Source organism: Trematomus bernacchii, unplaced genomic scaffold (assembly GCF_902827165.1).
Source record: "Trematomus bernacchii unplaced genomic scaffold, fTreBer1.1, whole genome shotgun sequence".
NCBI classification, from domain to species: domain Eukaryota; kingdom Metazoa; phylum Chordata; class Actinopteri; order Perciformes; family Nototheniidae; genus Trematomus; species Trematomus bernacchii.
Genome location: NW_022987786.1, coordinates 387075 through 401237, shown reverse-complemented (window position 1 = coordinate 401237; position 14163 = coordinate 387075). Strand labels below are relative to the sequence as shown.

The window sequence follows — 14163 nt, the reverse complement described above, 5'->3', positions numbered from 1 at the left end:
AGAGCAGCGTTAGCAATGCTAGCCGTTAGCCTTGTGAAGTTTTCTCACAAGTGGAAGTTCTGTAATCCAGCACTGTGTTACTTTGTGCACTAAGTCCACTAACCTTTAGCATATTAGCATTTTGCTCAAAGTAGCACAATGTCAAACTATGTAAACAAAAACATATGTAAGTAGCCTAAAGCATTAATAAAGCATCTATTAGTTTGTTTGTTTTGCTAAATATTGTTTTGTTAAATTGCTTGATTTCTCCTTAAATTTGTTGTGATATTTTTATCAAAAAAATGTTAGCCATTGACCTTGTACAGTTTCCTCACATGTGGAAGTCTGCTAACCATTAGCATATTAGCATTTAGCTCAAAGCAGCGCTATGTCAAACTATGTAAACAAAATAATATTATCAGGATCCGGGAATATTAGGACCCAAATGCAGTTAAAAAGGGAAGCGGGTTTCAAAAGAAAAGCGAGCTTTATTTAAACAAAGCAGGTAGCATGAGGAGAGTGACAAACATGGAGAGTGAGAAAATACAACGAACCGACATGGAGCAGAGGGGAAGACAAGACTAAATACACAGAAGGGTAATCACAGGACAAGACACAGCTGGGCAGGGGAGGCAGAAACACAAGGGCAGCAGGTGAACACAATCAGACAATCAGACACAGGAGGGAAGACGAGACACAGGGAGAACAGAATTTCAACATAAACCCAAAACTTAACACACAAAACTCAAATCATGACAAATATGTATGTCTGTAGCCTAAAGCATTAATAAAGCATTTTATACATGAGATGTTTTTTTGCAAAATATTGGTCTCCCTACATTTTTTGTGATATTTTTAGAGTTTTTTGTTATTGTAATTTTTGGCATTTCCTCTCAACCTTTTGAAAAATGTCAGATTCTTTTCTCCTCAATTATTGATTTGTTGTTATCTTCCTAAGCCTTTCAATGTAAAGCATGCAGTTGTGAGCATACGTTGGAGCAGCTGTTTGTACTGCTTCATCACTTAGGACAGGCATGTACAAATCAATGTTTCATAAAGGAAAACTTGCCTCTGCTGGTATATTCTGAATTATAGATTATGCATTTATCATTTATTTCCTCTATCCTGAAATAAAGTCAGCAGGTTCTCCGTGGGAAATGAAGAGTGACTGAAACGAAACGCCGTGCAGACTGAGCGTCCTCCGCAGTGGCGTTTTTATATGTACAAAAGTGGTGGGGCACAAAAAACGTAGATGTCTATATATAAGCTTCTGCAGTGACGTGCAGTGAGGTTCATGGCTGGTGAGGCTCTGGCACTGACTCTTCAGGTTTACATATATTATATTTTGACCTAAACCAAAATATAATATTATTTTCAAAAGCTTTTTTTGTCTGATGCTTCGATTAATATTAAACAGACAGTTCAACAAAAGGATACCCAAAAAATGTAATTTTATCATTTAAATATTGAATTGTTCTCTCTTAGTAAGATCCCATTTTCAATAAAATGGCGGTCTTACCTTGACTTGAAGATGAAGTCCATTTGCCTATCCTCCTGGACAAACATTTCTATAACTTTTTTGTAAAAGTCCTCCTTATGTTCTTGTAGTTTCAAAAGTCTATCATAAATCTAATCCATAGATTTATGATAAAAAAATGATAAAAGTAGGGTAGACATGTGGATGTTATCCGGCTGAACAAAACGTGCATTTATCTAACAGGTACGTTTCCCACAGATCTTATTTCCAGCTATTTTCTAAAATCCTCTGGAGAAATCTCATTGCTTTTTTGTCGAGGGAAGCCATGCGCAGCTTACTTCCTGGTTTTAGGACGCGTCACTGCAGCTCTCTCGTCTCCTCTTCACACAGCACACTTTTCGCGGCACACGTACTTACAGCCAATCAGCTCTGAATGATTTGAGATGACGTATGGTGGGGATGGCAGCTCCATGCCCCTCTGGTCATTATTTTTTTGCCACACACATTTCATTACAAAATACTCTGAGCATGCGCAGTGTAGTTTTTACAGTCACGTTCACTTCACAGCGAGAGGGAGGGGCATAATCAGGTTTTGTCCCACATGGCTCTAAACAGCTCAATAGGCACACACTGTGACTGTAGACACACTAATTAGAAGAACACAGACTAAAACAGCAATGTACAGACGAATCAGATGATTAAACATGATCTTAAAATATATTTTATATTTTTTTTATTTTTTTTTTTGCATTTTTGTAATCATTATTTGTAATACTTTCTGCTGACACTAGGTGGGGCTGTGCCCCACCTGCCCCTAATGACCAGTCGCCACTGGTCCTCCGGAGACCACAGGAAGTTACAAACAGCTGATTTGAAGCTGCAGAAGAAACACTTCCTGTCTGTTTCTGTGGATTTATGACTAAACAGGAGCTTCCTCCAGTGTTGAAACGCTGTTAGTCAATAAAGCTTTGTGACATCACTATGTAACACTCGCACTCCTATTGGCTAGCGCTCCTCCGACACATTGTACGTGACTTAAACTACATTTCCTGCCAACACTAGTTTGCAGAACGTTCAGACTGCTGTACTGGTTGAACTGGTTCAGACCCAGCGAGAGGTTGCCGGGGGTAACCGGGACACAGGGAGGCTGCTGCCATGGTTACCGTCTCCATGGCAACGTCAGAAATGATCTCAGAGAACATGGGAATGTGTGTGTGTGAGTGTGTGTGTGTGTGTGTGTGTGTGTGTGTGTGTGTGTGTGTGTGTGTGTGTGTGTGTGTGTGTGTGTGTGTGTGTGTGTGTGTGCTCACTGTAAACTGGATCTGACAGCCTCCCATGATGTAATCCAGGAAGGAGTGCATCTTGATGATCTGCAGACAGAAAGAAACAGACATGGAGATTAATGTTTCATATTTTAAAAGTTTAAATATCATCAAACTGAGCATCAGCTGACTCCTTCATCCATTCTAGATTCATTACAAAGAGGTGCAGGGATGACGTATTTAACTGTTGGACCCTGAAGGCAGCATCTCCCTGGTCCAATGGGATTCCTCCGTGTGTTTTTGGGTTATGTCAGAAAGGTATCCCCGTCTTCAGACCATAGCTCCTAACCAAACGGACTTAGAGGAGTAATGGACTCTTTTTCTACGATTCTATTCATGTTCTGGTTCATATTGTTGTGATTGGTCAACCGCTTAGAGATGTCCCGCCCCCTTAGCCTATCACGTACAATGTGTTGGAGCGCTAGCCAATAGGAGCGTGAGTGTTGCGAAGTGATGTCACTGTGAGAGATAAGATAAGATGTTCTTTATTAATCCCAATTTGGGCATTTCTTTTGTTGCAGCAACATAAAACAAAACAAGGCATTGAACATAATAACAAATTAAAAGAGTAGAAATAAACAATTCTAAAATATAAACATCTCAAAAGAGAAATAGAAGGCAGGCAGGAGGAAGTGTGTGAGACAGGAACTCCCTCTGGAGGAACACAGGGATGTTAGCCTCTGCAGACCATTGACATGCACTAAAACCTACAGAGCAGGAGAGGGAGCACCACAGGAAGCAGAACGCGTCCTCTTTAGTTAAAGGGAGTTATGATGCGGATGTTTCCTGTCCATTGAACACACAACAACATCAAGCTGAAACAACAGCAACGACTCCAGCTCCTTTCTCTAGCCGTGGATCATGTGATCATTTCTAAGTGCAGCTTCTGTATAGATGTTAGACTCAGTCTACCGCTGTGCCGTATCATTTGTCTCCGGGTTCCTGAACTCATCATTGCAGTTTGCATGGGTCCATTTTCTCTATAAGTCAACATCACACACACTGCCTCTTTATTTATCATCTCTTCTGAGTCCTGCACACAAACACACCTGCAGGAAACGAGCATCAGGCTTTGGTGTTTTTCAACGTCTCTCTCTCTTTCATCCCACCGAGCACCCACTCTACCCACTCTTTAATGATTGTGATGTTTTAATAAACACACAGACTCTGATGGTGCAGCTACACATCTGCAGGGGGTCTCCAGGTTCTGGTTAATGGACTGGTTTATACTGTCCTCTGTGGCTCCACTCAAAGACATGTAGTGCCATCTGCTCATCAGCACCATCGGATCAGTTTGGGGTAGAGTGTATTAAATGCTGCCCGCTGTGGATCGAACACTAACGGAGAAATGATGCAGCAGATCTTCACATCAGAGATGGGAGATGTGGTTTCTGAGATAGATAGATAGATAGATAGATAGATAGATAGATAGATAGATAGATAGATAGATAGATAGAGAGATAGATAGATAGATAGATAGATAGATAGATAGATAGATAGATAGATAGATAGATAGATAGATAGATAGATAGATAGATAGATAGATAGATAGATAGATAGATAGATAGATAGATAGATAGATAGATAGATAGATAGATAGATAGATAGATAGATAGATAGATAGATAGATCGATAGATAGATAGATAGATAGATAGATAGATAGATAGATAGATAGATAGATAGATAGATAGAGAGATAGATAGATAGATACATTCTTACTTTAACTTAACTTCAGTGTTAAATGAAGCAACTGTAGCAAAATTAAATAAATAATTTCAGATTGAAGTTCATATTTTTGTACTTTAACTTAAAGGTGGGGTAGGTACGTTTGAGAAACCGGCTCGAGATACACTTTTTGTTATATTCCATGGAATGCTCTTAACATCCTGATAGCAATGAATATCTGAAGTGCTTTGACAAAAAATCCATAAATAAATGTCATCTGTGGAAGCCGTAGTACTGTAAAAAGCACGACCAATCATCTGAGCCGGCCCGGCTAAAATAACTGGATGGCCTACCTGCCTGTCAGCCTTCCATCTGTGCACAAACTGATCTCGTGCCCTCATTGGTCATGTGCGCGTTCGTGTGTGTTGGAGGAGGGGCTCTGTAAGGAAGTGGCAGATTTTCTCCGGTTGTGTATTTTCAAATTCTAGCGCACTCGAGCTGGTTTCTCCAAACTTACCTACCCCACCTTTAAGTATGATTTTGAATGCATGACTTTCACTTGTAACCGAGGATTACTGTAATATCTCTACTTTTATTTCAGTAAATGATCAAAGTCTTGCGTCACTGATTAGATGAGAGCCTGCCTGGAGAGATCTTGCAGATAATAATGTTACTGTGTATCTGCAGACCTCATTCTGTCATGCACCTCTCATCCTGTTTACAACACTTGCTTTAATCCCCCCCCCCCCCCCTCATGCATGAAGTGTAAATGAGTCTCAGTGCTTCGTGCTGCAGCTCGTCTTCCTCAGTCTGCACAAAGAGAGGTCTGAGCGACTCTCTTTGTGTGTGGAGAGTCATCGAGTTAAATGTTATCAGCTCCGTCTGGCAGCAAATGTCAGGCAGCTCAGCGCCCGATAATTACCTCAGTCTGTCAGACCAAAGGAGGAGGGGGAACTCCATCTCTGAACCAGACCAAACACCAGGAGGAGGGGGAACTCCATCTCTGAACCGCAGAAACCACAACTTCATTCAAAGAAAGGAGCTCTCGCACTCCTCCTTTATAACAGCTAACATCTCACTGCAGAGAACTCACTGCTTCATAGTTTGAGTTTCTCCTTTCTTATAAAAGACCTGTAGTATTTTGGATCCTGTTGTGTTTCTAATTTTCTATTTTAAATATCCGGAATATTTTATATTGTTTTATTACATGGCTTAGTTGAATACTCGATTCTGATTGGTCAATTCAGAACACGTGACACGTTGTCAATCCAGTAGTACAGACCGCTGTCAAGGACGCTCACATCTGCAGAAAGGAGTCAGGTCGATTGAACTGTATAAAGTTTGCTTTTCAAACCGTTTGCTTGTCTTTAGTTTTCCGTTGTCTCCCCGCCTGAGAGCAACATGGAGGATTTTAATATTCATTTGAATATATTTGGAGAGCGCAGGATGAGTGGTTAGTGGCTGATGAGTCCCCAGCGAAGAAAAGAAAAAGACAAGGGACAAGAAAACAGCAGAGAAGTAAGAGAGGCGAAAAGACGGACCACATTATGGGCTATGGAACTATTTAAAGACTAGCTGATCAGCTACGGGGCAGAGACCCTCAACACGGAGCTGCGGTCCTTTTTACGCAACGGTCCAGATATCAGATGGCGACACATATTCAGTGTGCAGTTCCTTTGGCATTAGGGCAGGGATATCTAGATACTTCCCAAGGTGTGACATCATGAAGTGTGCTACTTTTAAAGCAAGCAACGATGTTTTCAAATCTGTAATCAAAAAGCTCCTCAAAAACGCTATCGAAGCAGATCCTGCCGTTGCTACGTAGTTCAAACGGTAACAGCGGACTATTTTTCTTAGCGGATGCATGTCATTTTAAATCATTAAAACTACTTTTTAAATCAATAAAAACATTTTCTAAATCAATAAAAGCATTTCAATTAATATTGGGAGTCATATCATTACTTTGTTGAGAATGTGGCCGTGTAATAAACGGGATAATGTGCAGCGAGGCGGTCATTATGAAGAACACCCTTCATGCTGATCAAGATCCCTCCGCTTCGCGTCAGGCTCCTGATCTGCCTGTCGGGTGTTCTTTTACCCAGAATGACCGCTTCGCTGCACATTATCCCTTACTTATATATATTTGATATAATATTTTTCGTAATAAATTCGTCGTAATAAAACATCTCATAATATCATATTCAGTTTTCCCAGCAGCACATGAACACAACGCGAGTTAAAGGAATAGAAAATAAGTAATAATGGTTCACCTTGCACTGGTTCAGGATGACGATCCCAGAGTTCTTGTAGTTCTTCTTCTTGGTTTTGTATTTGGAATTCATGCACGGCCACTGCTCCTGCAAGCAAACAAAGGGCAAAAGAACATTACACACATACTGTATATCAAGAAAAACACTCCCGGAGTTTCATTTCTTGAGTTTGTATCATATAGGGAGCTTTGGAATGAGTCCTAACACCCGCCATCACTCAGCATTTCCTCACTTCCTGTCCCCTGGTCTGGAGGTCAATGGTTTTCTGAATGTGTTTTTGGTTGTTATCCTGAAATAAGATCTGCTAAAGAGATTTTAACGTTTAGTTCTACGACATAAAATACATCAGTAAATACCCCACTGGTGAATTTAAAAACAGAGATTGCTAACAAGTGTCTAAATGAGACGACTAAACGTCATCACGCCCAACATTAGCCGCCTTTAGCTTAGCGGTGGTGACGTGAAGTCATGTGACCGTGCTGTAGTTCCTTTATAGCCCAACATTAGCCTCCTTTAGCTTAGCGGTGGTGACGTGAAGTCATGTGACCGTGCTGTAGTTCCTTTATAGCCCAACATTAGCCTCCTTTAGCTTAGCGGTGGTGACGTGAAGTCATGTGACCGTGCTGTAGTTCCTTTATAGCCCAACATTAGCCTCCTTTAGCTTAGCGGTGGTGACGTGAAGTCATGTGACAGTGCTGTAGTTCCTTTATAGCCCAACATTAGCCACCTTTAGCTTAGCGGTGGTGACGTGAAGTCATGTGACCGTGCTGTAGTTCCTTTATAGCCCAACATTAGCCTCCTTTAGCTTAGCGGTGGTGATGTGAAGTCATGTGACCGTGCTGTAGTTCCTTTATAGCCCAACATTAGCCAGGGTTGCCAACTCTCACGCATCTGGCGTGTGACACACGCTTTCACTCTCAATCTCACGCTCTCACGCTGCCCAAACTATTCTCACGCCAAAAACAAGAATACGAAGACTAGAAACGGTTTTGAAAACTTTTGTCACGTAGTGATCGTCTTCTCATTAGAACATCTTTGATAATGTCTTCTGGCCAATCAGAATCACGATAACGGCGTGGTGTTGTTGCAGGAAGTCCCGACGGAGAATACTTTTGCGGTAGTACATCTCATATCATCGATACAACATTACGTGTTGATAGAAATCAACACGTAATGAAATAAGACCCCACGGTTTGATGATTGATAGGTGTGTGGGCTGTCTTTCATTTTGACACACAGAACAATGGGGGCTATCCACCCTTATCCACAATGTAAAGTAATTCACACAGCCTCTTCCCTCTTCTCTCTGTGAGGAGCAGCAGGTTCAGCTTTCAGAACAAAGTAACACAAAACTAAAATGGCATTCATTTTTTTAAATATGTAGTAATAGATTTATTTATTTTTCTTCTCAAGAGAGTACCAGAATGTGTATTTGATGTTAGTATTTAAAAAAATCTCCTGGGGGAGAATCCCCCCAGACCCCCCTGCAGGGGTTGGGTTTTCAGCATGTCAACTCTTTCACCTGTTGCAGGATTGGCTCCAGGTCGCCCTTTTTATTTACTACAAGACAAATGTGCCTTTTTATTTCATACAGTTCAATTTGGATTGAGACAGGGAAATAATCTAAACCTCACGCGTGGCGTTTCACTGTCGGGGGAGCGTGTATGTAATTACATTGCAAATACTGACTTGAGCCCCACCACTGTATGGGTTAGCCTTACCAGAGATTACCCAACAAAAATACTCTGGAGCCGCCACTGCAACTGCAGATCTAAGATCCAGTAGAAATGATAAAAAAGTAAAAGTCTGCTGCTTATTGTTCTACTAGGCCAAAATAGAGTCAAAGAGTATATGAGAGTGAGAGTGTGTTAATTAATATATTTGGCAGTTTGGAGTAAGTCTGTAGATTTGTTTGTGTGTGTGTGTTTCATGTATAGGCCTCTCACGATAATTAATTTTGTTGGATACATTTTCCCGGAAATTATTGCGATAAACGATAATATTGTCGGCACCGTTGTATGACCATTTTAGACCACTGACACAATGATAATATATAATAATAATTCAAGTACATCCTTTCAAACTGCTAGTCACATCCTCATGTAAATGGCAATTTATCGAGGTCAGAAAAGTTATCGAGTTCATTTTTATTTATCGTACGATAAGTCAATTAATTGCTTATCGCGACAGGCACACAATAAAATAGTGGAAACAAACATGTTTGACTTTCATTAGTGAATGAAACTGTGTGCCCTTTATAGTCTGTGTCCATTATTGTGTATTTGTATATATTGTATATATATCCTATATATATGCTAAGGTCCCGCTGCTGACACGATAGCAGTCATTTCGTGCGCATATGTGTAATTAAACCGAATTAAACCCATGATATCAAAATCTCACTCCAGCCAGGTACCCAAAGTTGGCAACCCTGCATTAGCCTCCTTTAGCTTAGCGGTGGTGACGTGAAGTCATGTGACCGTGCTGTAGTTCCTTTATAGCCCAACATTAGCCTCCTTTAGCTTAGCGGTGGTGACGTGAAGTCATGTGACCGTGCTGTAGTTCCTTTATAGCCCAACATTAGCCTCCTTTAGCTTAGCGGTGGTGACGTGAAGTCATGTGACAGTGCTGTAGTTCCTTTATAGCCCAACATTAGCCTCCTTTAGCTTAGCGGTGGTGACGTGAAGTCATGTGACCGTGCTGTAGTTCCTTTATAGCCCAACATTAGCCTCCTTTAGCTTAGCGGTGGTGACGTGAAGTCATGTGACAGTGCTGTAGTTCCTTTATAGCCCAACATTAGCCTCCTTTAGCTTAGCGGTGGTGATGTGAAGTCATGTGACCGTGCTGTAGTTCCTTTATAGCCCAACATTAGCCACCTTTAGCTTAGCGGTGGTGACGTGAAGTCATGTGACCGTGCTGTAGTTCCTTTATAGCCCAACATTAGCCTCCTTTAGCTTAGCGGTGGTGATGTGAAGTCATGTGACCGTGCTGTAGTTCCTTTATAGCCCAACATTAGCCACCTTTAGCTTAGCGGTGGTGACGTGAAGTCATGTGACCGTGCTGTAGTTCCTTTATAGCCCAACATTAGCCTCCTTTAGCTTAGCGGTGGTGATGTGAAGTCATGTGACCGTGCTGTAGTTCCTTTATAGCCCAACATTAGCCTCCTTTAGCTTAGCGGTGGTGACGTGAAGTCATGTGACCGTGCTGTAGTTCCTTTATAGCCTATCATTAGCTTTTTACTTCAGAAATCATAAAGTGGTTAATACAGTATGTGGAGATTATCCTGCTGAACTAAATGTGTAAGTGTCATAAACGTTTGTTTGATACAGAGTATGTTCTGACATAATCCAAAATCACATGGAAAAATCCCATTGGACCAGGAGGTGCTGCCTTCAGGGACCAACAATGAAATACCACATCCCTGAACCAAGTCTCAAAATCCTATCATTCAGAAAATGTCCTGCAGTTAATTTCCCAGCCTGATTATAAGATCATCCTCCTCTCCTGATTCCTGCTGAGAGAAGTCTCTCGGACAGACATGTTACCCACAGATCTGTCCAAACACACCTCAGAGGCTTCACTCTGACTTCATTACATGAAAGCGAGGACACGAGCAGCGCTTCAGACTCAATCTGAGGTCTGGAGGATGAACAGAGCTCTCCGGAGGCTTTAGCTCTGAGGGATTCTGTGTCGCTGACTGTCAGGCGGGGAGGGAGGCCAATAAATAAAAGGTGAACAGAAGAAGAAGAAGAGAGCGGGGGAGGGGGGGGGTGTTTCCCCGACGGGACTCGACTGACTGCTCATTGTTTCTTCTCCTCGCTTGTGAGGATTAAAAGTAGATCCTGTGTCAATGGGTCTGACACAAGAACAACATCGAGTTGAATAAAAGGCAGCGGTAAAGCCCAGAGACATATCAGCTCCTCTTAACCCGGGTTAGTCAGCACACTTAGTGGAGCTCTTTGACTTTACATGTTGTCTGCCTTTCATCCCTTGAGGATTGTTTTTTAAGGTTTAGCAACTGAAAAATCCCCAGCCAGACTTTTGTTTCTTCCACATCATCGGAATAACTGAGCAGACTTTCACGGCTGACATCAATAACTCAAATCTTCAATTAAGAGATGCCCCGTACAGGGGGCCGCCAGATGCAAACACGCTTCAACACAAGAAAGGATGCAGATATAAAAACACTAATGTTCCACATGAAGAAACATCTTCAGCAACTTGAGGAGACATGGCAGCAGAAACACACAGCTGGGAGACCAGGGGACACTAAAGAGTGACGCACACAGCTGGGAGACCAGGGGACACTAAAGAGTGACGCACACAGCTGGAGACCAGGGGACACTAAAGAGTGACGCACACAGCTGGGAGACCAGGGGACACTAAAGAGTGACGCACACAGCTGGGAGACCAGGGACACTAAAGAGTGACGCACACAGCTGGAAGACCAGGGGACACTAAAAAGTGACGCACACTGCAGGGAGACCAGGGGACACTAAAGAGTGACGCACACAGCTGGGAGACCAGGGGACACTAAAGAGTGACGCACACAGCTGGGAGACCAGGGGACACTAAAAAGTGACGCACACAGCTGGGAGACCAGGGGACACTAAAGAGTGACGCACACAGCTGGGAGAACAGGGGACACTAAAGAGTGACGCACACAGCTGGGACCTTGGTGACGTTCAGGATCATAAAGCTGAACAAATGTCTCTGTTGTTGGAAACTTACCTAAAATGTTTTATGGTCTTATTTTAACAATGTGGTCACATGACTCCTTCTGATGCTAGGGTTACATCAACCAGAGAGCCACTGACAGGAAGTGAGACAGTCATGTTGGATTGAGTCTGAACTTGAGATTTGTTGACAAAAAGAAAAAGGTCAGACTCCAAACATCACAGCTCCAATCAGAAAGTGTGTCCTGAATCCAGGTGACAGAAAACAGAAGATGCCTCGGGAGATTTCATTTAAATGGTTCTGTTGGTGATGAGGGGTTAATGAGGGGATCCTTACAGAGCCCTGGTCACTGATAGTAAGACGCTGAAATCTCACATAGATGCCGAGTTGTCAGCCGTGTTGTCCTCTTTGGGGAGTTTTTAGAGAAAGCTCACATCCAGCAGAGACAGCACGCTAGCGCTAACAGAGAGGAATTTAATTAGCGTCTGCCTCGTTTTTGCTGTCCGGCAGCTCTAGACAGCTGCGTCTTCATTAGCGCTGCCTCCGCTTCGCCGCGCCGGGCAATTACCTCGCGCCGTCCGTCTCCATAAAGCGTCCCGGAGGAGGAGCGTTGTTACGGCGCTCACGCTGCTAATTGGCCCTCTAATGGAAGCCTGCAGCTCACACAGATCAGGTCACGTCTCCTTAAAGTCTCCGGGGTTTAAGTCTGCTGCTAACGGAGGCTTGGAGACACGTTAGCGACGTAGCTCCAAGATAACGCCGGTCAAACGGTCGCTGCTTTAGACTTTGTTTAGAGTCCTCATTAGATATCAGTATTCTGACAGTCCACAATAAGAGAAAGCCTCTCACATTCAGAATTTCAAATCAGAATTCAAATGACGGTAAAATAAGTGAATAAAAGTCTCTAACCGCACAATTATATTTGTGTTCTGTTGCATTACGTATCCTTAGCTGTCACGTTTATCCAAAGCTTCTACGACAAGTGCAATCAAACATGTACAAACACATTACTTGTCAGAAAGTCCGTTATTTCGAAATCTTCCTGCAACAAACATCAGCACATGGCTAATGATTGTGCAGAAGAAGCAATGTTTCTTTCCAACAATCGCATGGGCCTTACCCGCCATACTCTGCCTCTGATTGGCCTAAACAACCAGCCAACCACAGAGTCAATGTGTGCTAACCAATCAGAGGAAGAAGAGGGCGGGACAAGAAGATTCTGCATAATAATTAGCCATGTGTGTTTCTGTTGTTTTGCAGGAAGAGTGAGTCTTTTTTGAAATAATGGCTATGGTTGTTTTTAACGATGATGTGCTTTCAGTTATTAGGATACATTTTTTATCTATCAAGGTTTTGAGAAAACAACGTCAAATCCCGATCAGAATAATCTGAAAATGACTTCCATGTTCTTTGTAGCGTCCACGGTGATTCCACATCGCCACTTAAAGCTCATAAACACGAAGAAGAACGACTTCCCACCTCAGGAAATGGGACAAACCGAGGAGCACCTGAATGCACCATCATATGCCTTTGTTTTAAATGCAACTATACACACCTAATAATGTTTACGTTGAAACAGAAAGAGTTTGTGATGTCCTCTTCTCCTACCTGCCGCCCATCGATGGCGCCTCTCATCTCTTTGAACGACGCCTCGAACTCTCCGATGTAGTCGTGTTTCCCGTTCGAGTCCCAGTCCCACACCGTGCACTGACGAGACAAAAAAACACGGCGAATTATAAACTGATTAGGAATAAAAGACATTGGAATCATCAGAGCACAGGTTTCAGTTTGTGATGAGAGATTAACCGAAGACCTCGCCACACTCATTATCGCTCCGTCACACAAACATCACGTTACGAACCTGATTCTGAAACGATTTAACTCTAATTAGACGTCTCTGTTCAGTCTCTTCCTCTGAGGTGAGATTTAACAGACGACTGAAAACAGATGTATTTTCTGTTGCAGCTCATTCAGAAAATACAAACCTGAGAAGGAGACACGCTGAGATTCCTGTAAGGTTCATCATTAAATATTTAAAGTTATTGTAAAACAAGAATTCAAAACAACTATAACCTTTTCTGCAACTTCCATTATTGTTTGGTTTGAAGAAGCCTGATAATGAGACAGGTCAAATCAAGCAATCTGATTGGTTCTTAGCCAATAAGTAAGTAACTACAATTCTACCCGTGGTATACGCTCAGTATACCACGGGTAGAATTGTAGTTACTTTTCACAACAAGTCAGTATCCCTCCGCGTCTGAGAAAAACAGTATACAGTTGGGCTGAAAAGCAAACTGGAACAAGAAAGCAGCGGAGAAGTAACGGGGCAGAAACCCTCCTTTTTACGCAGCGGTCCAGACATAGACATCAAACTGCAAAAACATATTCAGTGTGCAGTTCCTTTGGCATTAGGGCAGGGATATCTAGATACTTTCCAAGGTTTGACATAATGAATTGTGCTACTTTTAAAGCAAGCAACGATGTTTTCAAATCTGTAATCAAAAAGGTCCGCAAAAACGCTATCGACCAATCAGATTGCTTGATTTGACTTGTCCGTTTTATAAATATATTTTCATTTCTTCCGTTACGAAACAAACTTACAAAGCATAAGATGGAAACATTTAAGATTAACTTGGACCTCCGGGGGGGTCTCACTATGGAGGAGTGGATTGAGCAGTGCCTATCTCCAGAAAGCACCTAAACGACGACATGCAGAGCTACGTGAAGAGCAGGTAGACCAACTGGAAAGGTACCACCATTCAAAAGCTTTCT

The 14163-nt window shown here is 42.3% G+C and overlaps 1 protein-coding gene across 1 annotated transcript in view; it reads right to left on the bottom strand.

The window, feature by feature from the left end:
* The window catches only part of cpne4a (copine IVa), a 77098-nt gene that overhangs the window by 25750 nt on the left and 37185 nt on the right, over positions 1-14163 (bottom strand). Inside the window, exons 8-10 of the mRNA XM_034149491.1 lie at positions 13000-13098; positions 6715-6801; positions 2767-2826 (exon numbers count right to left, since the gene is read on the bottom strand). Of these exons, the coding sequence (XP_034005382.1) occupies positions 2767-2826; positions 6715-6801; positions 13000-13098 (246 nt within the window). The remainder of the gene's footprint in view (positions 1-2766; positions 2827-6714; positions 6802-12999; positions 13099-14163) is intronic.